Source organism: Dermacentor variabilis, chromosome 1 (genome assembly GCF_050947875.1).
Source record: "Dermacentor variabilis isolate Ectoservices chromosome 1, ASM5094787v1, whole genome shotgun sequence".
NCBI classification, from domain to species: domain Eukaryota; kingdom Metazoa; phylum Arthropoda; class Arachnida; order Ixodida; family Ixodidae; genus Dermacentor; species Dermacentor variabilis.
This window is the reverse complement of record NC_134568.1, coordinates 139544880-139572702: the sequence shown is the minus strand read 5'-3', so window position 1 is coordinate 139572702 and position 27823 is coordinate 139544880. Positions and strand designations below refer to the sequence as shown.

Here is a 27823-nt window from a genome sequence, read left to right as displayed (position 1 = left end):
AATGATATGCTGGAGATGTTAGAAAAAGGAGGCTGAAATTTAAGCTCACTCACCTGACATTTAAACTCTTTACTGCAGGTAAACCAGGGCGGGCAAGGAACTCTTCTGGAAAGACAGCATTGAATCTTTTGTCTACTACTCCGTCCCAGGCTGGAGGTAATCCCTGGTGCTAATTTCTTCCACCACCACCACCAACACCACCATTGTTACTGCTGTCACTGCTGCAACTACCGCTACCACCTCTTAGCATGGGTGCTGTTGCTTTGGGTGTTGGCAATCACATTTGCAGTTGCTTGCATTGTTGGCACAAAAAATAGTGGTAAAATATCTCAGGGCAATATGGTTTTGAAAATTAATGTTAAATGAATTGGTAAGCAGAGTAGAGTACAAGCCATTCAACCTAGGATTAGCTTTAGTGCAGTTTAATAGGTGTCAACTTAGTCAGATGTTGGTTTTCAGTTAAGAGATGTCAAGTTATTATCATTTGTTTTATTTTTATTTTTTCTTAATTACTGTTCAGATAAGGCAGTTGCCATTTTAAGCGGCCATGCAGTTTTTTGCTTCCTTCTGTGTTTTTGTGCAGTTATAGGGTTACCAAAGCTCGGTGTATTGTGTGATGTGAATGTGCTGTGTTAACTGTGCGCTTCCTCCTCAAATGGTGTATGGCTTGTACAGTGAAAAGAACTTGTAAGGATTAAGGGCCCAGGTCAGTTGTCACTGTGTGTTGCCCTTTCAGTATAAGGTGAAGAAGCAGTGGTGCCAGTTGGCAAAATGGAACCCAAATTTCTCGAAGAGAAGTGTTAATAAGTCAAACTGTGGTAAAAATAGTGCTCATACAACTGTCATTTTCTAAATACACGTAGGAGCAAAAGCACTAGCAACAAGGTATAAATGCAGAAAGGATGGTACTGGCATGCAGTCGTGACAAATGCTTTTAGTCATGTGCCATGGTCTCTGGTTGGAATAACAGTAAGGCTGTTACAAGTTGGGGCAATTTGTTTGCTGATCCAGGGGGAAATTCAGTTTTTTATATTACTCAGTACCCTCAAGACCCAGAGTGAGTGTCAGACATCCTTTAGCTGGGTATGCGTGCTTAAAACAATATATATATATATATATATATATATATATATATATACAGTCGAATCCGATGATGTTGAACCTGGATATGACAAATTATTGTGTATAAGTAACAGCTGTAAAATCCCCTTGAAAATTTTTGTATAAAATTATTCCATATATCGAATTATATATAGAACTTTTTTGTGATCCCCTTTAGGTTCAATATATCTCTGTGTGAAAGTTGTGAACGTTGTGCTAATATCTTCGTTCATAATAACCAAACATTCTGGTTAACTGTGATTGGTATAAGTGGGCTCGACTGTACTTCTTTTACATGTCACACCATATGTCACAGCAGGCACGTGTTTACCAAGGATCTCAACTCGCAGCAGTCATGGTGCTGCATGCAATGTGCGTGGTCCTTATAGAAGCACTAGCCATGGGGAGAGGTGGAGGTGTGAGTTGTTTAAAGCTTCGGCAACTTAACAGAAGCATAAGGAGTACTTGAAAATGCCACTTAAGCTTTCCATAGACCACATGTTTGGTTCTCATGATATGTAAAGACATCCACTTACTTTGGAGTTGATATTTATTGTTGCCTCTCTTATGTACGTCCCTTGAAAGTCTAGAAGCAAGTTCCCTTAATTCACTCATTTTTATAGTTTACACGCTGCACCACGCCTTTATTATACAGGCTTTGGATCACCATTTCTCTTACACCGGCACTAGCCATTTCTGGGACATGGAGACTTGATTTAGAAAAGTTTGAAATATACCCACCGTAGTGGCTTAGCAGCTGTGGTGTTGCACTGCTAAGCACAGCGTCGCGGATCAAAACCTGGCCACGGCGGCCGCATTTCGATGGAGGCGAAATGCAAAAATGTTCATGGTCCCATGCTTTGGGGGACGTTAAAGATCCCATGGTGATTAAAATTAATCTGGAATCCCCCACTACAGCCTCATAATCAAATCATGGTTTTGGCATGTAAAACCCCATAATTGTATAGAAAAGTTGGAAATATACCTGGTTGCTTTGCAGCTGCGCTACATAGGCATTTTGGCCTAGCATTGCAACTCAGTGTCAAACTTTGGCATAAACTACTATTATTATACAAGTAACACTTCTTACATGCCAATTAAATTATATTTATGCCCACAATCATTTTTTTCTAGTGCCCTCTTTGTTAAACAGTGACCAGTGCTAGTAAAAGGTGCCGCATGCATCGAGCACCCACCAGAACGCATTGTGCTACAGCATGTTGATGTTCATGGCATGCCAAGCATTGAAAATGCACTGCTGTGTACCATGGTTACATACCTATATACTGTACTATGCAGGCACATTTACATTTGTGAAGAAGGAAGCACCTGAATATAGTAATTTTCTTTCAAGGTCTAAGGCTAACATTGATAGCTTACCACTTCCAGGTAGTTGTTGAGTCAGGCAATGAACAGAGTTCATTCATTAAAGGGCCCCTGAAACGGTTCGGACAAATTTTGTAAACGCGTAGGGTACAGCTTAAGTAGAACATTCGCACCACAATTTAAGTGAAGCGTTGCGTATTAATGGAGCTACAAGCAATTACAAGTTACCCTCCTCCCTAGCCATGCTTTTCCTCCTCAACTCGTTCGCCGAGCGATCGGGGCTAAGCTCCGCCTTCACTGGCTCTGCGTCATGATGCGACGTCACATCGTCCACTTCCGGTTGTTTTGGAGCCCGCCCTCGACCCCGAGAAACCTCTTTGCTAGCCGCTTGGCCGTCGACCCCAAGCGAAAGCTATCGAAGCAGCGTGCGTTGCAAGCATTCTGTCGTAGTGCCGAACGTGTCTGGTATTCCGGTAATCACACATTACCAGAATATTTCGACGGAACAGTGGAGGCATAAACTCATGCTGATGAAGGAACTTTAGCGTAGACGTACGTGAGCTGCCTGATACGGGTGCCTGCCTCCACGGTCCAGCCACCCGTTGGCGCAGAGCTTAACCAGCCAAAGAAAGAGCTAATATTGCTCTAACCAAGAGTAAAATATTTTAAACATTTACAAAAACAACGTGTTAACGATTACACTCCTGCGAAAAATTTACACAAGCAGCTTAGAAGAATATATTTTGTTACTGCTACTGTGTGTGGTTGAGCTCTATGCCACAAGGTGGCTGCACCGTGCAGACCATTCACATTTGCGCTTCTGTTCATCACCTCAAACGACACGCAAGGGGACACGGCCAGGCCCTGTCCCCTTGTGCTTGCGTTTACCCTAATACCGGACTCGCGAAACGCTATTGCGTTAGTAATCTTCCGGTGTAAAGTGACGGCCGCAATTGCACAAATCCTGGCGCCGATCGGATAGTGGCAGTCCGATGCGCTGCAGCCAGTCAGCTCGTGTACTGGCTTGCAGAGGGACACGGTGTCGCAGCTTGACATATTGCCAGTCGCTACGTCTGCAGTCCACAACGCAACAAAGTCGAATCAAAGCGCTCGCGAAAAGACAAACCGATACTGACGGCGGAGCTCTCGTCAAAGACGGCGCACGTTGTAACACAAGCAGACGACACTTGCTGTGTGCCGGAAGTGCTTAAGTGTACAGAAAAATTGTTCTTGTGCATTCCCTCTATGTTACTTTCTTTTTATAAAAACAAATTAACTAACATTCCAACTATTACGAACATCATTTGTTTGCCATAAAGTTGGAAAAATTATCGATCACACGCCCAGGGGACGTATTCTGAAACGTTCGCCGCCGCGAAAGTTTCGCCCTGGCCACGCCTCCGCCGTTGCGGCGCGCGCTGAATGGCTGCTTTGACAAAACCGGAAATTCACTTGCGCCACCTGAATTTCCGGTTTTGTCAAAGCAGCCATTCAGAGCGCGCCGCAACGGCGGAGGCGTGGCCAGGGCGAAACTTTCGCGGCGGCGAACGTTTCAGAATACGTCCCCAGGTCAGCCAATCGGATAGCTCACCCCACTGATGTCATATGGGTGATTTCGGTCATATGGGTAGGGGCGGCTTAAAATTCCGCCGAGCAGTGTGCTGAGATTGGCAGCGATGTGTATTTTTAAAACCTTATAATAAATTACACGCTTTACGTAGAGCACTTAGATAGGTCAATTAATGATCAGAATGACCTACTCTAACGACTCGGCATGTTTGTAAAAAATCGTCAAAATCGTTTCAGGGAATGTTGCTTTTGGAGCCACTGGTGTCTCAGCACGGAGGTGTATAATTACATTGCAGTTCTTACCTTTTGCATGTTGCAGGTAAAACATGGAAGAAATAATTATGCAAAACATAGTGCACTGAAAACGACTCAATAGGGTGTTTTGGGATGCAGTAACAGCTTTCCCATTAGAAGTCGGGCCCTTAATAAAAAAATTAAGCTTGTTTAATTAGTGTCTTCTAATTTATTAGCCAGATAATACACACAAGTAATCCTGGTAGAGGAAGAGTACTGCTCGCCGATTACAGTTGGTTCTATAACCGCATGTTCTCAGTCTTTGCCATTTTAAGGGGGGATGCGGCGCATCGTGAGAGATGGCCAAAAAAATCGATTTTTTGAAAATCACATATTCAGTTTCTAAATGAGAAGAAAGGGGGTTAACCGAGGGGAGCGATTTTTATTAGTCATGTCATAAGAAGCTAACAAACACTGACACCAAGGGCAACATGGGGGAAATTACTTGTGTTTAATAAATGAAATAAACGATAAATTAAGGGAAATGAAAATGGATGAAAAAATAACTTGCCGCAGGTGAGGAACGATGCAAAGGTTGTGGGATCCTTACCCACCTGCGGCAAGTTGTTTTTTCATCCACTTTCATTTCATCCACTATATTGTTTTGCCTTGGTCTTGATAGGTTGTATGTGCGAGTGCATGAGTGCTTGCATGTGCACTGCTTTATGTCATTCATGCACACTTGCGCCGGATGCTCTTGTTCAGTCACGAGGATGTGGGGCACTAAATTGCTGCAGTGTGGTGCATGACCACTTCATCTGTGTAAGCTTTGTGGCAGGCTCAGTGTGGCAAGTGAAGTGCTTGAGATAACTAGCTGATGGTGGAGTGGTTGTTCATAAATCTTGCACAAACTTCTGCTTCGCCTACATGAATTATCCCTGCTGAAGGGTACCTTGAGTGTTCGTCATACTTTATAAAATATTGTGATAGTCTTGAATTTTCATTTTGACAAAAATGCTTGCTTCAGCAGTTGGTGGGTCTCTGCCAGCCTCTTTTTCATGGAAAAAAAAATAAGATCTTCACACATATCAATCAATCCAACTTTATTCTGCATGAGACACAGATGTCCAGAACACTGGGTAAAAGCTAGAAAATTTGATTTAACCCTTTGACGGTCAATGACTTAAATATACAGCGATGCGAACAAGTCTGAAAATAGTCGATGCCATATATTTACGGCGGCGTCTGTACGTTTGAAAAGCGCACCAATTTCCTAACTTTTTCTTTTCTGTCGTGCTGCCACTATGTGGGGGATACAGTGAATTTTTTTCGCGTGCCTCCCTTTCTCGGTTTTCGTTGCATGGTTTGTTTTAGTGCTAGTTTGCTCCCGCACGTCTATATACTACCGCTCGCGCATTGGAGTGCGCGCGGGCGGGCGGCCGTTTGGATTTTGTTTCACGGGCGGTTTCGGCTTTTTGCGCTTGCAAAACTAATGGCTATCTCGTTCCCAATCGCTCAAAGGGCAACCGCTTGTTTCTCGCTCGTTTTGTGCTCACAGGGGTGCGCATAGGAAGGATGCCGCCGTGCATGCATTTCCGTTTCTTTTCTTTTTTTTTTTTTAACACTCGCGGAAACTAATTGCCCTAGCTGGTTAGCGATATGATGAAAATTAGCAGAAGTTTGTCACACGTGTTGCTTTTTTTGATGGGCACACAACCAAACAGGTTTCTTGAATGCACGCACCTACGCAGTTCGATTACACTATGGATGTACATATTAGTGTATGAGCAGGAACATTTGAGGCTTGCGAAATATTCTCGTGTGCGGATTTTCAAAGCCTTCAACTATGTGCATAAAGATGCATAAAATTTTTAATTCTGATAAGTTTATTTCCTTTTTTATTGTTGTTATTCATGAATGAAAAATGCATATATACCAACGCAAATTTTTTCTTTCTCACTTTACGGTCACCCTAGAAAAATTACGGTAATTTTTTTTTTCCAAAATAAGTCCCTAAGAAGAATCGGAATCTGCAATAAAAAAAAATCGACCCTCAAAAGGTTAAGGGGAACTTGTACCTCATATTCATTGTTCTTTCATCCCACTTGTTTTGACCAACATGAAAGAGCATCAACATACCAATACTAAACCACAATAATGTGAATGGATGTCGTTATCCTTCCCAACAAAGACTTATCGTTTATTGATTAGCTCTTAATTGTATTAGATGTGCCCTTTAGTGACAAAGCAGTGTACTATTCTCCATCAAGGCAAGTCAGCATGATTCCAGGAACCTTTAGGTCTTCCTTGTAGTTTACGGTGGCCAAAAAGAAAACTTTTCTCTTTGCTTTCATGTTGTATGCCTTCACTTTCTGTACAGACTTGTTATGACTGATGATGACAGTGACTAGAACTGTGCAAACATTGATTGGAGATTTGCCAGATTAATCTTCAAACCCTTCATCTTGCTGTTCTATTCAGCCATAGTGCAACAATCAGAATTGTGTTAATATTCAAATAAAATGACCACAGCACTGTCCGGACAAATCTAGAATATACAAAATTCTGCAGTATACTTAGTTTATTGTGATCTATGTTGTGTGGTTTGGTGTAAGGCAAGAATTGATTTGCTTGTAAACATGAAAATGCACCAATTCCTTCAAAAACTAGCACCGAAGCCAGTGTTTCAGAGGTCTACTGTGTTATTTTATTTGATGAACTGCTTACGTATCGTACTGAGACCTGGTATGCATTACAGTGCGTACAAATATCTTGTTTTATTTCTTTTATTTTGCCAGAATAAACATTTTGATGTGCAATTAAGAAACTAGAGGTGCAGGTCACGTCAGTAATACTTGGATGTAGCTCTAGAGACGTTAAGTTGGGCAATAGAAAATGGCAAAGTTACGAGCTGTGCACTTGTGCCATGTTATACTTCATCGATTCTATTGGCACTGGAAATACGGGTATCATTTCTAATTAGTCCTGCCTCATTGGTCTGACCCAAGGTAAATTAGTAACTCAAATTGACTGTTTTTGCCGGCATCAAACTTTTTCAGTGTATTTGTGCCTTGTTAATGTGGAAACTCACTGTCAAGGCAATGGATAGGGCAGGAAAGCATAAAGCCTGTAGAATTTCCCATAGTTCATTACTGTGAACAGTGTCAGTATGGACAGAATCTCTTATAAGTAAAAGGAGCCAGAAGTTGCACGTATGCTGGTAGCAATACATGTGCAGTGTGTTGCTGCCAGTAAAATGCACCACTGTCAGCACAACTAGACTGGCCATTGTATTTTTCTTCACGACACTCACGTGATAGCCTTGGCCACGACTTCATTCATTTGCTTCTTCTGGCTTCTCATGCCTACGTAGAAGTCAGTGGAGACTGAGCATTTTTTCCCTTATGTGCTGTTTTCGTCAACAAATAGTATCTCTCGTTACTGCATTCCTTTTCTGTTGGATTCACGTCCTTTTACACTTCTGTTGGATTAGCTTTCTTTTGCCACTTGCGATTGAATACACTTTCTTTGAATGAAAGCTTCATTGTTGGACTTACATCAACGTGATGCTTGCCATCACAATCCTCATGGCCAGCAGGGCATTTCAAACTGCACTGCGATTTTTTAAGGATAGTGGCTAACAGAATAATGCCCTGCAGTGTGCTAAGATTTCGTGAAATTTCGATTCCGGTGTGGAGTACGATGTACAGAAACAAAATTTATGTACAGCTGCTTGCTCTTTCTTCCTTTCTTTCTTTTTCTTTTTTAATGTTCTTTGCTTTCCGTCCAGATTCATTACTATAGGCAACTTGCTTTATAGGCAGGATTGGTCAGGAATCAGAGCCCATATTAATGAGGCATGACTGGGTATAATTGCTTTTTGGGCAGTTGCGTGTTATGTGGCTGTTCTTGATATTACAGTGTCACAAATTGATAAAATTTGGTGCGTAGTACATTGCACAGTTCATGAACTTTGTTCATAGTCATAAAATGTCACTTTCATTTTTTTTTTATAGCTTTGACTAGAATTTACATGCACACACACACACGTACACACACAAATATTAGATGCAGCTTGTGATTCAGCTCCAACTCTTAGGGAAATAATTGCTGGAAACTGAATTATGGTTTATAGAGATGTTCAAGAATGAAAATCCTTATCAAAAAGTTGACGAAAACAGTTCTTACAAATGATTTTTTGGTATGTTTATGTAGTCACATTTACCATTTATTTGCATTTGCTTGTACTTAGTAGTTAGGCAAGTTCAAGCCTACTGCTGTATTTAGAATGGTGCATGCCACATAGTTTACTAATACCTGAGGTAGCAACCAGCACTATTGTGCATAGTATGGCCCTGCATGATACTGTGCACGAACCTGGCACACAATAAATGTTGATGCACTCAACACTTTTATTCTCCATTACCAGATCTTCCATAACCATTGCCCCTTAATGCTAAAGAAAGGGATGGTTGGTGAACACAGAATTAATATTGTGCACTTGAAATCCACTCGCCAATCTTTGAACTCATCTACTCAATTTACTCAGGAAATAGAAATGCCTTTTAGGTCTTAAGCTTGTGATAGTGTGATGCAGGTTTCTTCGGTTTAAGGGTTCAGGTGGTTCTCTGAGGTGGAGCCTCCGAGAACCCAATTGAGGACAAAACAGTTTGTTTCATAAACACACGCACAAGCTTGTAATGAAACTAGAAAGAGGATAAAACATAAAAAGAACACTCGGAGATATCACGGCAAGAAACACACTTAGGGCGAGGATAACAGTATGCGAGTCCAGGCTGACCACGACTGCAAGGGTGCATAATAGTCTCGACGTGGAGAAGCGGCGACAAGATGACGAGAGAAGTGGCGCCGGTCTCACCAAAGGTCGGGGTGTTCGGCCGTTGATCGGGCGACCAGAGCACAACAGCTCTGGCTTGGAGAGGGAAGGCAGGCGGCTTGGCGGCACGAGCAGATGATGGTGGCTTTCTGGCCAGGCAGCTGGGCGTAGAACTTGGGCCCGTAGCCCGACTGCTCTCGTCTTGCCCACGGGCGCAGAAGCTCCATCGCCGGCCTCGGGCAGCAGGCAGCACGAGCAGATGGCGGTGGCGTTCTGGCCAGGCAGCTGGGCGTATAACTCGGGCCCGTAGCCCAACTGCTCTCGTCCTGCCCATGGGCACAGAAGCTCACCGGCCTTGGGCAGCAATTCACGATTGGGTAGAGTGGTGACGCACAGGAACGGGTTGGCAGGAGGCCCTGGCCGGGTGAAGTCCTGGTGGCTCGGGTCCGGAACCTGATGGCCTGTCTTCAACACCCAGTCCGGTGGCCGACCTTCTGGCATCGCTTCCTGGAACTCTCCCTGTGTCTCCCCCGCTTCTGCCAGCGCGCCTCGCTTTTCTACAGCTCTGGCTGATTCGTCGTTTGCTCATTGGCTGTTTGACCCTCCATGGTTTCTCCTGATTGGGTTGGCTTTTTTCTTGTAGTTTCTTTTCTTGCGCCATGTGTTCACGTGCCGGACGCTCTTCGGCGTTGGCGTTTTCCATCCAGCACGGAATTCGCCTCGGCGTGCGCCCTACTTGTCGTCTGCTTCTTGGCCTCTCCAACCTCTGCACTGAGTCGCAACTACACGCATCAGACAGGTGTCAACAACCCAAACTTAAGATGTTCTGTAGCAGAAGCTGGAAATGTCTTCTTTATTGCTCAGTAGTCACTCCACTTGTTCTTTGGAGAAAGTTTACCACCTCAGTGGCTGTGGTGTTCTGTTGTCAAGCGTGAGATTGTGGGGTCAATTCCTGGCCCTGGCGGCCGCATTTCTCTACCATGGGGAAAATAGGTGTCTTTTGTAGGTTACGCCAGATTTTTCTTTTTCCCAAAAGGAACTGTTGCACTCAATATTTTATGTAATACATAAACAAAAAGCAGAATGAATGCACTTTTCACACATAAATGTTTCATTAACGAGGTATGTTATAAAAAGATATAAATTACCAGAATCAAGATTGTGGGATAAAATTTAACAAAGTTTGATAAGACACCTTTTTATGTAAAAAAATACGTAACAAAAATTATGAGATATACAAAATGTACTGCCATCTAATAAGCGAGGGGGGTGGGGAGGGCAGCAAGCTGCTTAGAAAGCAAAAATGTAGTTCTCCTCCTTCACGTTCAATAGTGCAGTTTGTCCATGAGTGGTGGAGAAGGTCTCGAAAGTGGCATTTCAAACCATCATTAGTGGGCTAACGATGCCCAGTGGGTTCTGTATGGAAAGACTTAAATGCAAAATATGCTTGTATATCTATATTTAGGTGCATTTCAAAGAACTCCAGGTTGTCCAGAATTCATCCAGAGCCCACCACTACAGTGTCCCTCATAACCAACTGTGCAGTTTCGGGACATTAAGCTTCACAGTGTAACTTTAATTAGGCCACAACTTTGCCCTTCTTAATGGTAAAGGTGCTGTGGCATGTGTGAAGTAAATTTCTTTGAAGGTTTCACTCTACAGGCTAAAACAGTTTAGTCTTTTGTGTGGCACACTTTGATTACACATGTCTAGAGACCTTTCTAGGTTGGTACTTCAACAAAGGCCATGTCACTTATCTTCAGCTTGAATGTTGTTTTATGGCGCACATTAGAAAGACCTCACATGCAAATGTTAGGCATGTACTTGGTTGCACTTTTTCTAGAAAGTGCTCATGATCACTTGCATCTAGTTACATTTTTATGGACAGTCAGTAGATATGTTGCAGAAAGCATCAGACAGAAATATGAATGTTTTATTATTGCATGGAAAGAGCTGGACAGCATTATCTTCATGGTTGCTCAGCTTTCCACTTACTGCAGCTCCTTTTTTTTCCCCTCAGCAGTGGATTGTCTAGGACACCCCTGAGTGAGGCTGTACTGGTGTCAAGGCACTATTTTTTGTCAAGTTGCAGACTGGATCATGAAAGTGGTTTCTGGCCGATTTGAACAACTGAATTACTACACCACTGATTTACTTCTCATCCAAGGATGAAGTAAAACTTGCCATCAAAATTATCTATGTAATAGTTCTCCCCTTACTTTTGAGAGAGAATTTGTTTTCTCTTGAAAATGTGGCATCAGGATTCAAGAGCCTGATTACATGGCTATCACCATTAAAATGAAAACCTAAAGGAGCTGATGAACACAAGATTCACCTTGAAGAACTTGCAAGCTTAACTGCAAACTCCTTTATTAACTCTTTTCTCAAAGTCCACAGTTAGCACTTCCAAGCTTCCTAGACTCGGGAACTCTTTCTTGCAGTGTCTTGCAGCTCTTCTTATTACACTTGTATAAAGCTTAACCATACTGTTAGCTAGTCAGTGTTCTCTTTTTTTCTTTTTTTTTTTTGTGTGTGTGTGTGTGTGTGTGTGTGTGTGTGTGTGTGTGTGTGTGTGTGTGTGTGTGTGTGTGTGTGTGTGTGTGTGTGTGTGTGTGTGTGTGTGTGTGTGTGTGTGTGTGTGTGTGTGCGCGTGTGTGTGTGTGCGCGTGCGTGCGTGCGTGCGCGAGTGCATAGGAGAGAGAGAGAGAGGCATTTTTTTATTAGCAGATGCACAAATATGTATTTCTTCTAAAGGTAGCATCATGAAATTACTGCACTTGTGTGCCTGTTGTATGAAGTGCCTTGATATTACTGACACCCTCGTTTCTGCTCCAGTGCATGCTGCTCATTGTGGCTTCGTAAAATTTGTTTAATGGTGTGTAAGGTGACCAACTGATAAACATTCAATCATTAATATGCTTCCTGTGTTTACACAATGTTACCAAAATTAAGCGTTGTTGCCCTTTAGCTGCCACGTTTATTGTGATAAGCCAGCTTTATTTTGTATTTGGTGTCCACACAGGGGTTTGGAAAAGCCTTGTGCTTGTAGATACTTGTGCATCAATACACATAGCTGATTCAGGCTGAGCTGCAATTTCGTTTTCAAGCTTGAGGCACAAGTGTGGAAATACAATTAAATCTCAATATAACGAAGTCTGTAAAATTGGCAATTTGCTTTGTTGTATAGAAATTCCGTTACATCAAAATTCTCCCTTTTATGCAAATAATTAGTGGCAGATGAATTCTTCTTACATAGAAGGGGCCACAGGATTTTGCAGAATTTTGGGCAATCGAAAAAAATTCACTCAGAAACATGTCTAGGAGTTGTCTAAGTATGCGTAAGCATTGTGCCACTTGCTCATCTCCATGCAGCCTGGTGTCATTATCGATGTTATGAAACTTGATCTGACCAGTATAAACAACAGCACTGCAGCGACATGGTACTGCTGCGGACGGGGGCGCAAAGTGAATTGATAACGCAAGCAAACTGCTGCAGGTGGTGGCACCAAGTTTGCTGATGACTGTCCGATCATTATAAGCTGCTATCGCTCTTTAGCGCCTTATCCATCCATGTCGAACCATTATCATCAGTAATCAACAGCACTCCGGCGGTGGCTGCATATGGCGTGGCCGCACGGGCCCTATCTTGAAAGCAATCTGCAATGAGGAAAGAGTGCACTGTGTGCTGATAGCTTCGTGTGAGCTCTGGTCTTGCCGCTTAGTTCGCATTGAAGCGAGAGGCAGCACGAAGGTGAATTTGCTTGCTTCTGCAGGCCCTATCTTGAGATCGATAGTCTTACGTGACTAACGGACTGGCTTCCTCATTGGGTAGGCATAGAAATGCTTCCACATTTAAAAACAAGTTTGAATTGGGAAAAAGAAAATTGGAATTGGAAAAAAAATTCATTTTGTCGAATTTGAGAGTTGGCGACAAAAGATATGGTTCCATGCCATGTCAACGATATCTTTACTTTGGTGGTACGAAGTGAAGACAGCCAAGCTTTCACATCCACTTTGCCCCGTGGCTGATAGTGGCACCAGCAGTGGGACGATGCTATCATGAAAAGAATGTGCAGCAGAAAGCGAATGCTTCATCTGCCTCTCTTCAACACGTCTCCGAAACTCGAGATTTCGCAACCTGCAATACTAAACACGTGGGAAGACAGCGCATATGATACCGCGCCATCTTGGCACACGTAGGCTACGTTCACACCTGGGAAATGGCAAGCGGACGGAAAAGCCAAAGCGGCCGGAAAATCTTTTCCGCGCATGTACAAGATGTTCACATTTGTTTCGCCACTGCAGCAGAAACCACTGCCACTTTTGCCCACATCCATCTAGCTTGCGTACGTTTGTCCGCGTGGTGGCGCTGTTCAGCACACTATTTCAAGACATATGTCCATTTATTGACCCATCAGTTATTAAAAGCTATCATTTCCTACAACTGCGCGTGTCGTCTTTAACTTTCGTCTACTATGGAAGATAATGAAGACATAGTTTCGATAGTTTTAGCTAGTTGCTTTTCCTAAAAATAGACAATGAACAACGAAAAATGTTAAATTTTACGGCCGGATGTTTACATGCTAGTGCAGTTTCCAGTGAAGCGGAACCGATTTCGGCGGCGTGGCGAAAAAATCGATCCGTGACCGATCGGGCTCGCTGCCTGGTTTTCCGCCCATTTCTCCGCTTGGGCGGGCAGATTTTGTCAAGTTTTTTCCACTTCCGCCTGCTCTGAGACAAAGTGTGAACGTAGCCCTACTAATTTTACTTCTAAAACAGGGCACTCAAGCTGCGTATGCACTCAGCCGTGCACTACAAAAGCACTACAAAAGGAAATGCGCGCCCAGCTGCGACCACCTGCGTTGGCAGAAGTTTCCGTTTGTCTCTGTACTCCTTCGCGGCGGCAGTGAAAATTTTTTTGTATTGAAATCATGTATAAACCCACTTAATTATAGTCAGATTTTAAATACATGGTGTTCTATTGACAAAAAGTTATTGAAAGTTAAATACTTTGTTATTTTGAAGTTCTTTATATGAAGGTTAAACTGTATTAAGAAACTCGGCAGAGTGGCAGATTTGTGTGCTGAATGCATTAGTAATACACTATTTATACCCTGTGAAGAATTAAACAATGAGGTTCATAGTCTGTAGAAGGACTTGTTGGCTAGTTGGTGTTTGCTTACCAACATAATGTAGCATCAAGGCACAATTACAAAGAAGAGACGCAACACATCACAGGCGGTCTTTTTTTTTATGTTGCCAAAGAAGTTGCCAAAGAAAGCGGCAACTTCTAGTGAGGAGAAGCCCTTCTTTATGCCGAAACTGATATATCTTGGCCAGCATGTAGCCACCACGATGTTGGCAAGCGCCTGTGTCTCCTCTTTGTAATTTTCTATTGTCTATTGACTTTCTATTGTCTTTCTATTGTCTTTCTGAAGATAGAACTATTGTCTTTCTGAAGATAGAGTTGGCAGGGCACTCCCACAAGGTGTGTTAATTTGATAGATGGGCTCCACACTGTTTGCAAGTGGGGGAGCCTGGGTTCCTGTGAATATAGTGCGTATAGCGTGGTGTGAGTAATGTGTGTGCTTGTGTTTCTCATAAGATTGAGGCATCCTCTCTCGAATGCATGTAGGATGGTGTTGAGAAGTGTTGATGCTTCCCTGTGAGACTTCAAAATATGTAACCTTTCATTCTGCTGCACCTTCCACTCTTTTCTGGGTTTATGTCTCCATCAGGCAAAAGGATAGGAGGTTCCCGATTTTCTGTGCAGGAGAGCTGGTGTGCTGTTAAATTTTCTCGCAATCCTTGATGGCCTGGAACCCATTGCATACATACTCGTAGAAGGGGGGTGAGCATGCATGTATAGTGGACTGATTCTTTAACAGTATCGTGCGAGTGTTGACTGGCCAACCAACCAGCGCCTTCTAATGGCGCAAAGCGATGAGATCAGCAACAGTAGTGCATGCACACCATGTTCACTCAAAGCGCAAGTTTCATCTGCTAGGCTCTTCCTACCAGCACAACACAGCCCCTGGCACGATTAATTCGGTGCAAGCTTCCCGCCTTACTGGAGATAGCAAGAATGTGTGCCTCTGGCTTGCATCCAGTTTTTTTTTTCCTTTTTTTTTTGTGTGTGTATGTGTGTGAGGAAAACATTCAACAAAATATGCAAAGTTGCTATGCAACTGTATCATCTTTTTTTGCACACTTTGTTCTATATCTTAAAGTACATGTGGACTACAGCAACATATGCTATAAAAAAGATGCATCTGGGTTTACACGCACCTGCTGTCTCTGATCTCTGATAAGCAGGGAAGCTTAAGGTAATAAAATTAAATGAAATGAGAGCTTTCACTGAGTTAATCGCGACAAGGGTGATGCCATGCCCATAGGAAGAGTCTAGCAGACGAAACTTTTGCTTCGAGTGAACTTTGTGCGCATGTGCTACTCTTGCTGATCTTCTCGTTTTGCGCCGTTAGAAGGCGCTGACCGGCTGGCCAGTCAGTGCACGCGCAATACTGTTAAAGAATCAGTCAACTGTACATGTGGAGCGTTGTGCGTGAAGATCACCCCTATGATGAATCCCATCTCTTAAATCTCTGGGACAAGTGCCACAGGTTAATCAATGAATACAAAAAGAATAAATCAAACAAGGCATTATGCAAAACAATTAAATCACAATAGAAGCACAAAATTGTGCCCTGAAATTAGCCAACGAGAACTGACATCAAATCTGTGATCAGCTTTTCGGACAGCTGCCTACCCTGAAAGTATGGCAAATATTGAGGACCCTTCTAGGCCAGGCAAAACCAAGACATGCAACTCAACCACAAATGTTGGAAAATAAAAATGCAGAGGAGTTAGCGGCAGAATTTTTACACACCTTTTTTCCGATGAAAAGCTACAATCGTCCCTTACCAGATCACGGCGAGTACAGTCACGGCAATGGCCAAGACATCAAGTTGTCTTTTTCCCTTCCTGAATTACATGCTGCAATACAGAGCTTAAAAAGGAACATTACCCCCGGAGCAGATTGAATCACGTACACAATGTTGAGAAAGGTGCTGGATAATTATCAAGAGGCTCTGCTGGAGTATATAAACGAAGCATGGGGAAAACGAAGTAATTCCAAAACAATGGAAGGAAGTAGTACTAATACAAATTCCTAAGCCAAGAAAACCAACTGACGATAAGACATAGCCACTTAACTTAACATGTATAGTCGGAGGCACTAAGATAAAAGTAATTGGGTATAACACCTGGGTATTAAACACTAGTCTAACCTTAATTGGGAGCCACATATCTCGGCCATATGTAAGATATCTGTACGAAAACTCATTCTTCAGAAGGAAATTACGTACTACACCACCACATGTAAAACTAAATGCTTACAAGGCACAAAGGCCTCATAAGACACACATAATGCCATGCTTAGAGTACGCTAATTTAAGCTAGAGTCCCCATCAAAAACATCTCAATAATAAAATAGAATGCATACAAAAACTAGCAGTCAGATTTATGTACTCGGATTACTCAAGGCAGTCTAGTGCTTCAGGTTTGCTCATAAGGGCAAACCTTAAACCAATTTTTGCAGAGAATAATGATATCATGACTAATATTTTTTTATCAATTATACCATGGCCATTTCACCATAGCACATTCTAATTATCGGCAAGACCCTTACAAGCTCTCATATAGACTAAATCATTCCAAAACAATCCACCAACCATTAAGTCATGTTAACGCTCACAAATACTCAGTTTTTCCTCATCTTGCACCGGAACAATTTGCCTGACGATATTGTGTGTTGCGATAACATTGACTCGTTTATGAACCAAATACAGCGTATTGAATTTTCTACATGAATAGTTACCAGTTTTATGTACCTTCTACTACTAATGCATTTATGTACCCACTCCTGCATAGGCCGTGACAAGCCTGCAGCACACACACACACACACTTTTAGACCCGTATCATTAACCTCCTGTGTAGGAAAGTTAATGGGGAAGATTGTTTTAGAACGTCTTGAGCGGCACCTGGGAGACTTAAAACTTTTACCCGAGACAATGATAGGCTTCAGAAAAAAAGCTAGTACTCGGGATGCTATGCTGAGAATCAGGTACCAGGTTTTCAGTTTACCAAGTACAGCTCAGCTAAGAACAATTGTATGGGTCGATATGCAACAAGATTTCGATAGTTTCACCCACCATGCAATTCTATAAAACCTCAAGGCAACTGAATTGGGCGGCTTAGAGTATACGGCTCTGTTAGACTTCCTAAATGAAAGAATGATTAAAGTGATATTTGATGAATGAGTGTCGCCTAGCCATCCAATCATGCATGGAGCACCTCGAGGTTCTCTTCTCTCATCGACTTTATTTAACATTGCAGTGATGAAGCTACCCACATTACGACAAGAAATACCAGACCTAGAACATAATCTGTATGCTGATGACATAACTACTTGGTGCAGTCGAGGATCACCAGGATAGCAAGAACACATTGCTCAGTGGACTGGATACCACACGTGAATACGCCAAAACACTAGGGCTAGGATGTTCGCCTCAGAAATCTGAATGTTGTCATTAGTGAAGACGTAAGCAAGCAAGCTAAAGAATATAAGAACTTAATAGAATTTCAAATGAACGATGTAGCTTTACCCTGCAAGGATACCATAAGCATCCTCTGTTTCTTTCTGCAGGACAATGGTAAAGCAATAACGTGGGTACAGAAGTTGACAAATCCTTGCAATGATGTGTAGGGTAACTAGACAAAAGAGAGAAATGAAAGAACACAGGCTACGTAAAGATATATAATCCATGATAGTTTCCTAGATAATGCACTGTCTTCCATATGCTAAGATAACCAACACACAACACAAAAAGAGACATCATAGTTAGAAAGTATGCTTGACTTGCCCTGCAAATTCCTAAATTTGCACCCAACCATAAAATTGAAGCAACCAAGCACTTTAACTCACTAGAAGACAGAATAGACATCCACAATCAGGCACAAATACAAAGACTTCAATCATTCGATCAGGCTCAACGAATACTGAACAGACTGGGATACGAAACCGCTAGCTTACCCCTCAATTCCACTGAATTTACCACCATGGGATGATTTTCCTCGGGTAAAAGTAGACCCATTCCAAAAAAATATGCACCCCAAAAGAATTGAAAACTGCAGTTAAAAAGAAGAAATATAGCGCAGCAGACTATAAAAACACATACTATACAGACGCCAGTCTTAACGCTGAAAGCAGCGAAGCAGTGGTCGTGCATCATCACTCGACATTTGAAAAAAGTTGCTTGAGAGTCGCAACACCTCAAGATGTGAAATCGCTGGCAATAATGCTTGCCACAACGGAGGGTTTAGTATTTTTTTACGCTCTAGAGTGATTATTCTGCACTGACTGCAACACCATGTGGTGGTTATTTTTTCTGCAAATATGATGAGGTATTCTATTCGCTGTCATTAATATATGTTCATGGAAGCACTACTCTCATTGCTAGTATTGCGTCACAGGGCAAGTGCAATGTGTAAGAGGACACTATATTAAATTTTAAGGTTGAATAACCTTTGTATTTATGCACCAGTTTTCGTGTTTTTGCGTAGAACATGGGACCATACAAATTTTTTTATGCAAAATGATTTACAGTCAAAATAACATTGCGAGGCTCCTGCAAGAAGAATTGGTAGTCCTTAGGCAGATTGCATAGCATGGTATGCATTGCAGGCCTAGTGAAGTAGTTCAGGTTTACAAGTTCTAGCTCACATATTCGGAGTTTATAAAAATGCTCTTTACTGTACTTGATAGATTGACTTATGTGGAATTACATTCACTGGGTTTATTCATGTGCTTGATGGTCTACATAGTTGCTAGAAGCTTTTTCTTCTTTTTACATGCCCACGAACTAACAAACTTTGTTGAGCAACAAATTTATTATGCTGTGTGCACCATAACACTGCAACACCATTTACATTGCCTGTTTCTCCTGAGAATGAACACAACTTAAAGCATTGATTTGGCTATTTTTGTAATGTAAAACTATTTTTGTTCAGTCTGTTCACCTTGCTTTTTTGGTGATAGCTTCAGTACATTTGTGCAGGCCTTTATGGCCCGTAAACCTTGCTTTCCATGCTCATTTCACAAATTTCTTTGCAAGCTGGTTACCTGCTTTGCACATGCACTTGTTCAAAATCGTTCAAACAAGAAGCAGTTCCTTGACTTGTGTGCTTGGCAAAGTCTGGCTGGAAAGTTCAAGATTCCCTAATTGAAATAGAAACAAGGGAAAACTAATTTGTGTTGGCATGTCAGTCTGACACGGTGGGTCAGCAATCTCTCCCTCTCAATCACTCTCCCTCTCCCCTCTCATTGCATGCCCAATGTTGATCTGGTGCTAGCTGCAGCAAATTATGCAGCGTATGGCTTAAGTTTGCACGTGTAGGAAGTGTTAAGCACATGCAGCATTGAAAGTCAAGTGCCATCATTTAGAATGTTTTACTGTACAATAGTCAAGTTTCTACCAGTCCCTCAGCTTTCCAGCCAAATGCATTGCATTTCTGTAGGCTCAAGTGTATACATTCACTGGTTGTTGTGCTCATTAGCCCGAATTGTAAACCTGAGCTTACCCTTGCAAAGGAAGGCTGTGGAGCTGTGGAGTGTAGTAGTTTGGTCCCTCTCATATTTTATTTTTCTAGCTATTGCTTGAAGACCTGCTGAAACACAGTTGGAAACCAGAGAAACCCTATTAGGAGCTGAGTTTAAGATATATTTTGCCTAGTCCTTATTTTTTTGCAACATTGCATTTATGACTACCTTGTAGTTGGGGAGTATTGCCAATATTGTCAGTGAAGGAGCCTTTATGCTGGTTATGCTTATCTCTAAAGCCTAAATTTGTACACGTACTTGGCAATTTCCAAGTGCCATTGTTTAAATTTTGTAGTGTTTCAGGAGAAAAATGGTAAAGAAAGGTAGCTTGTGGCCTGTGCTTAGCTGCATGTTGTGTTCACTTTGAGGGGACTTACTGGCTATCTTTATGACCATGTGCTGTAATTTGTGCACTTCTTCAGCTGTGGCTTTCGTTGCCACCTTAAGTGTGGCTGTTTGTTTTACATTTTTGAAAGATGCAATTTTCTTAGATTCAAAATTTTATTAATCTTCACATAATGAAATATAGTGCATTTCATTACCACGTATATCTATTTTTATCAGAAATTATGCAAAAGAATATTTTCCTTTTCATCCCAGCAAAGCAGGAAGTGCTCGTAGGTGGAGTTGTAAAAGTACTTGCTGCAGTGCATTATGTTGCAGTGTCGTATTTGCAAGTTGAGCTTAATTATAATTGTACATTAATGGATGAAACCTAGAATGCATCAATCTGTAGAAATGAGCATATTTGTATATGTTATATGAAGTCATCATGCTGCTTTCAAGGAAAATCAAATTGCCTGCTGCCAAACAAAGGAGTTGCACCAGTTTTGCTGGCATAGCCAAAGTCAGCAGCTTAGTTTTTTGCCGAACATGCCGCTTGCTTAGGAGACTGTTCCTGACTGAAAGAATTGTCTTCCTCCTCTCCCAGATAAACACTAGTCAATGGAAGCTTTCCAGTTTTAGCAGGTAATGATGAGTAGCATTATTCTTGCATTTGGAAATATGCCTTTACAATGTGCTGCTGGCCTGTTTTCCCCCATTTTTTTTCCCTAGGGGAGCACTGTTGTGAATGTCTGTGTAGTGATGCTGTGAGTGCAAAGCTTGCAGTGTTAACCTCTGTGCTCTTGTAGCACTTTTGGTGACTAACTTATGCTGTTGTGCAAGCCTTGAATGTGTGGGCATCAGTAGCATAGTGTTGTTGCCTTGTGAGGGTTCATGCAGTTTTGTTTGATTTTAGTCAGTTTTACACTGCTACTGTATAGAGATTATACAAAGAACAGTGATTTTATTGGGCTTTACCAAAGTCTGACATAATATTAAGTTGAGGATGCTGCGATTTCTTATCCACGCAGCACCTACTCACTATAGCACCCATAGTGATTATAATTTGTGTGGTCAGTAGCAAGGGTTGCCTGAAAAGGTTGTTGAAACTGCTTTAAAACTTTGGAAAGAAGAGAAAGTCTGTTATATGTGGTGCCTCTTTCATTAGGTCTGTCCCTCTTAGAGCAGGAAGAGAAAGTTCCAGTTTATATAAGTGGCACTGTCTTGTCAAGTTCAGTGTGCATGATTGTTTCTTACTGAGTGTTGCATGTGTCTTTGTAGTCCTGTAATGTCTGGGATGCATGGGCTTTGCATGTGTAATTTATAACATGTGCATGTCTATTCTGTGCTCTAATGTCTACAAGTTGGCCATGATTGTGAAAGCAAAAATGTTACCAGGGCACTGTGCATAAGCAGTGCTAATAACCATAACATAGTGGGCTTGTGGCAGTAGTACATTATAGTATTTTGCATTGTTTTATATTCTTTTTATGGATTTCCCTAATAAACACCTTTGGAGGTTTTCCTGTACCAAGTGTTTGCCGTTACCACACAAGGTAAATTTTACTGCATAGTCTCCTAAGCATGCAGGCAATCTGAAGGCACAGTCTTATGTGAAGTCACTGACTGTCTTCACATGATAGTAAGTACCCAAAATTTTTCTTATTGTCCTCATTTGAAAAACATCGCAAGTACATGTTTCAACTGCCTCGGAAAGCTGTCAGTATTGTGTTAAGGCTTTCTTCCCTAACCTTGAGGAAAAGTGTAACATTTTTTTTTTTTTTTCTGCACCCAGCATTCATCTAACCACATGGGGGTCCTTTAACTTACTGCTGACTGGATTATCATAAGTGCGACCAACGTGAATTCTGCTCCCTGCATGGATGTCTTTCCTCCCTTCTCTCTTGCATGGCATTGTTATATGCATGCTATCTTGCATGGGGTGCTGCTGCAGTGCTAAAATTAATTGCATTTTTGCTGCATGAAAGGAACATTTAGAAGTTGTGGTAAGATATTCATCACCTATTCAATTTGCTACAAGTAAAAGTTGAGAGACATTATATCCTATCTTTGCCTGCTCTTGGAGGAATCGAGCAAAAAAAAAAAGTGGCTGCAATTTTATTAGTGCTTGTTTGCTAATTTTGGTACAGATTAAGCAAGTAAGTGCTATGCCCTTTGCTGGTTATAGGTGCACCTCCTCACAAGTTTTCAGTCCTGTTTGTCAAAATAGTACACCTAGTTCATAGGAGATACTGAAAGCTTTTTTAAGAATGGTTTGTTTGCAACTATTCCAAATAAGAAATAGCATTACACTGTATATATGTACCTAGAAAAGTCATTATTGAGAAGTAGAATTATTGCTCTACTAGAACATTTCACTTCAGCCTTTGAAAGCTCAGGCAAAGTAGAATGTTAACCCATTAATGATCGCATATAAAATAAAATGAATTTCTATCTAATTGTGTAAAACACATCAAGAATAAGCATAATCAACAAAAAGAAAAAATATTTTGCAGAAACTTTCAGCAGTACCCCATCAGAAAACTGGAAGTAGGCTTTTCCCCAAGCCACCTGTGGCTTCGTCTGGAATTTGTAGAGACAGCTGTCAGCATATGTGAACCATAGGTGTACATTTAATTTGCTTTACATCACATGTGACACCGTTATAGCCAGAGATCTCGCATCGGTCTGTCTCCTCTGACTGTGTTTTCAAAAGAAAGCAAGTCTCGTGTGAAATTTCTTCTACCTCGTCCTGTGTTCCTGCTCTAAAGCAACAAATGATGCTTGCTGCCTGTCATTCAGTGGTCTCTGAAGACATTTAGGCACGAACATTGTACTCAATACCAAAACTCTGCAAGAAAAAAAAATTATTGTATGTTGCCTGTAGGCAACATTTGTCAATAAAGGGTTAATTATGGAAAAGCATGCTCTCGTACTACATGGGAGCATAGTGCTAATAACAGTGCTGTGTTCATACTCCCAAATACCTTTGCACTACTAGAAGAAACACAATTGAGGCACGGCATCCTTTTTCCCCACTAAAAAGTTGCCAGATATAATCAGGCACCATAATTTACCCATTTTTATAAGGCAGTGACCACTTATTCTTCTTCTGTTGTACTTGTAGACAGCATTTCGTTTGATTTAGCTTTGCATGGGGCCTCTTGAACTGTAGTAAAAAGTAAAGCTCTAACATGCTGCTCAGCAGCACATTTGCTCACGTTATTGCCTGCAATTTTTTATTGAATGAAAAAAAGTTGCATTGCTATTAGTTATGAATGTGAGTTATGAATGTGACCTATTTTATGACATTGTTAGAAGTCAGTAGGTCACTTTATCGCGTTCTTGTTCTCTGTGAGGTCTGCGTAGAACTGAATGCACTAAATCGCCACTTTTGTATAAGCCACTATTGCTCAGTACTAGAACTTTAAAACTAGTGAAATTTAAGTGCAGTAGTGAGGACAACATATTGAATGTGCATATTCACTTTTTCACTTGTGTACTGTAGCATTATCTGTTTCACTGAACGTAACCAGTAAAAAAATATACTGCTATGCACTATACTGTCACTTGACAATTCATTGAATGATTTGATTGCAGGGCCTTTAGATGAAGATGCAGCTGGCTATGTGCCACTATATGAAGACCACGGTGATGGAATTGTCATTCGGGCTCGACATTGCAGCGAGAACTCCAGCGCTTCCCAGGAGGGCAGCCAGGGTGGGCGGTCTACCAAGGAAGCACTGGCATCTTTTGGAGCCTTTGCTAGAATACCCGTTGAAGATCGCTCCAAATATGAAAAGCTTTTAGATGATGTTGATGAAGACTGTGCTCGAGGTGAATCCACTCGCAAACACAAGTTAACTGGAGATGAGGACAAGGATTCCATTGGCTCTGCAAGTGACCTCCAGGCAAGGGTTGAGCTGAGTGAGGAAGAGGATACCGAGGAAGTTGGTCGGCAGAGAGCAAGCAAGAGGATTGATCCTAAGAAGGAACTTTTCGTAGCAAGCAAGCAGCCCTTAGTATCGGCAGACAGTGGTGCAAGGGCAGTAGTTACAGAGACGGGCACCTTGCAGGCACGTGGCTTTCAAGATATGTTTGTTGGGCATATGGAGGGTGATAAGCCGCTGCTAGAGGATGAAGATCAACTTTCAGAGACCGAGATAAGGCCAGCTGCAGAAGAGGAGCATCTTAGTGTCTGCAAGGTTCAGAAAAGCCTGCTTCCTCCGCCGAAGCGCGAGTCATTTCCGACGGAAGGAGCAGTGGCTAACAGGGATAGTGCTGATGTTTTCACGCAAGCTCCTTTCCGCAAGCCGAGGCCACCAAGAAAGCTGTCCGAGCCTACCAGGCCATTGGTGCATGCCACAAGCAGCTCCTCTGTAGTTCAACCATTAGTGTCTTCAGTGCCACCACTTGCAGTGCCAACTGCTACAGCTGTTGCAACACCATCAGCAATGAAGCAACACAGTTACACACGCTCAGCCTTTTCAGATTACAAGGTGGCAGCACAGGATTACCGTGTGGACTACCAGCGTCTCTCTGTGCATGCAAACTCTGAGAGCGAGCTGACCAGAGGACACTCTGAGGCAGATCTTTTTGGTTCAGCTCCATTCACACACCTCAAGGCAACCCCTAATAGCAAGGGCCTGTTCAAGGAAAGCATGTCAGCAGTGCCTCAACCATCAAGCCGCCATAACTCTGTGGTGTCAATGTCTGTGGCACCACAGCCCCATGCACCTACCATTCCAACACGTACACAGAGCCATCAAGACCTCTTTGGATCCACCCCGTTTGCTGTTGAAAGTACTAGTGGTTTGCGAGAAACAATGGAAACAACTTTGGCAATAGCAGCTCACACTGGCAATGTTGCCAAAACTCGCCCCGATTCTCCTGAGAGCCCAACAAGCTCAGATGAGGAAGGCAGTTTGAGGAAGTTTCGTAAGGACAAAAAGCGTTATCAGCAACTCAGGACGGAGGATGCAATTATGACTGAGGATCTGGTTGAAGGAAGCCGTCGAGTTGCAGTGCACCTCCGCGCATCAGCAAGTCGCAAGGACAAGCGGAAAACGGAGAAAGCTAGCAATGCATTCTCAAACCTCAGCTTTGAGGACATTGGCAGCGAGGAGGACACATCAGCAAGCAGCTTTGTTACTGAGGTCCACTTCAGGACTTCTGCAGTAAGCAAATGAATGCTCCCTCACTTCCCTTTAAGCAGAAAGTGCAAGCTTATGAAGCAAGATGTGATAGTACTATTTGTACATTGCGATAATTATGTATTATTATTGTTACTATTATTGTGTTGGCAACACATTTATATATTATATACATATATATATATATATATATATATAAATAAATAAAGACATACATACACACACAAACACACACACAAGCCCCACATAATTATATTAGAATGTTCTAATTTGTTTTCACTGTAATTGACAGATGAATGTGAGGTGACAGCTTGGAAATGCTGGCCAAAAGGTGTCAGCTTTTGTTTCTCATCTATGGTTTTAGCTTTCCTCCCCTTTTCACTCAAAATAAGGGTAGCATGCACGTCAATCAAAAAAATCTATCTTATAGCAGGAACAAGTGTTCTTGTGGACACTGGTGCTTTTGTTTTAAACACACTGGCTCAGAGAACCTGTTAAGGTGTATGCTGTTAGCCTAGTTTTCTTGTAGATTGTGATTTCCTGTCATTGGTGCTTGCTTTTTTGCGTGCCAACATGTGTGACTTGGGGAGCTGCACATAACTGAATGGTAGGGTAGTGTCTTTCTGGAGCATTGGCCTGTTCATACTGGCTGTTCTTTTTCAGAGCTACTTCATCCTGTTTGTCTGCTGCAGAGGAGCGATGTTGAGTGATGTTATTTATTTCTGCCGAGGGTGGACACGCATGTACCACTAATTTAAAAGTTGAAATCCTTAGCAAGGTAGCAAAAAAATAGTGTTGGTTGTTGTGCTGCAAATTTAATTCCCAGAGAAGCATGATAATATACCATTGTCATGTGCACTCAAGTCAGTGGTGGTGTCACATGTTTATGCTCTTCTTTATGCTCTGTGTTGAAAGCAGCCCAATGCTGCTTTCAACACCAACTGTCAGAAGATTTGCCTGTTCAGACCATGTAGCCTTTTTGAAGAGTGGAAGTTGTGTTTGTCTGTGCTTTAATTTCAAAGATGCAATTTGCTGCACATCTGATTGACTTTTTTTTATTAGTCTTGATTTTTCTCTTCAAATATTGGTAATGAATTGCTTGCTTCTTACAGCTATAACTGTACTGCAGCCTAGATTTTTTCTCCTTGAAATGAAAGGCAGAGACATAGAATGTTGAAGATTATACCTACTAAAAAAAAGGTCAATCTAAGAGTCTACATATATTAGGAAAACACTTCCTCTATGTTTTATAGATTAGCTGTAGGTATTTAATAAAAAAGTGCTAACCAACAGTTTTGGTGTGTTGAAGTCTTTATTTATGCCCACTTTTGTCTCATTCACAGACAATTCTAAATTTGCTGTGCTAGAATTCTTTCCGCATTTCCAAACAAACTAGGTATCAGAGTGACGTACCACCAAATAGTATTCTTGTCTCATGGCACATGAGGTTGTCATCGAAAATTAAGATCTGTTTAGGTATGAGAAAGGAAAACTGAATATCTTGTGTTGATTCATCATACTGTGCCTACTGTTGAAAGGGCTAGATTCAGACATGGGTTGTGCAAAGGCACCTTAGTTGATACCACTGATAAAACTACACACTCATGGGCAGTTATTTAGTGAAGTGACTAAGCTCACACATGTCAGTGAAGAAAAGCATTTAGTTACCTTTTTTGCTTGCCAAATTTATGAATAGCAGATAAATTATGTAAATGTCTCATAAAAATCTGAACTGCAAAAATGCAGCTGATTGATTTTAACACCCTAAAATAGTGCAGAGGAGTTGAGATATGCCTTAGTGCAAGGTTTCAAATTATTTTGGCTACCTGGGGTTCATGTCCACCCATATATATATATATATATAGTCAGTGTCTGGTCTGATTCCACCTCCATAGGAATGTACAGGCGAAATCAAACCTGCAACATCATGCACCACAGCACAATGCCATAACCACTGTGGTGGATAGCGGTTTTTTTTTTTTTTAGGCAAACAATGGTTTAACTATTTGATATACACATGATATCACTGAAATTAGGCTTGGGCACTAGTGTGTACTGTAGCAAAGAGTGAAATCCCTCCGTCTAGCGCCGTACCACCATTCTGAATTGTGGCACTTTTCCTGCTCCAGTATCGAACTATGGTCACCTCAAGTTTCCGATTAGACATTCTGTAGTATAACTCATTCATGCCAACACAGGAACATGGCATGTACAAAGGAAACGGTTCACTTCTCTCGCTGCCAATTTGCATGCCATGTATATCTATATCTCGCTTCTTGGAGGTGCGACCAAAATTCAGTGGCTAAAGACATTCCATATAACTTGAATTTTCTGTAAAATTTATGAATTTCGACGCATGAAGTTTTACGAAAAATACTGTTCATGAAAAAGCATTGCTTGTTGCTCTCCGAGCCTTTCGTGCGAAGTCTTTTGATGGTGAAAATATGCCAGAGTGATACTTGCTTTGAGCAAGTTTATGCAGACAAGTTCCTGAAGCATGCAAAATTGGCAACAGCAATGTTGCTGAAAAAGTCTGTGATCTAAAATTGGTGTTGCTTGTCAGTCTCTGCTGTTCGAGGTTAGCTGCTGCTTGTATGCTGCATCTAAAAGTAAATCATCAT

The 27823-nt window shown here is 41.8% G+C and overlaps 1 protein-coding gene across 4 annotated transcripts in view; it reads left to right on the top strand.

The window, feature by feature from the left end:
- The window catches only part of Nak (Numb-associated kinase), a 125018-nt gene extending 98524 nt beyond the window's left edge, over window positions 1-26494 (top strand). For 3 of the 4 annotated variants that reach the window (XM_075696104.1, XM_075696097.1, XM_075696090.1), the window contains 2 exons: window positions 79-156; window positions 23650-26494. In XM_075696104.1, the coding sequence (XP_075552219.1) occupies window positions 79-156; window positions 23650-25238 (1667 nt within the window). In that variant the 3' untranslated portion in view covers window positions 25239-26494. The remainder of the gene's footprint in view (window positions 1-78; window positions 157-23649) is intronic. The other variant, XM_075696111.1, reaches the window with a different exon arrangement.
- The last annotated feature ends 1329 nt before the right edge of the window (window positions 26495-27823 follow it).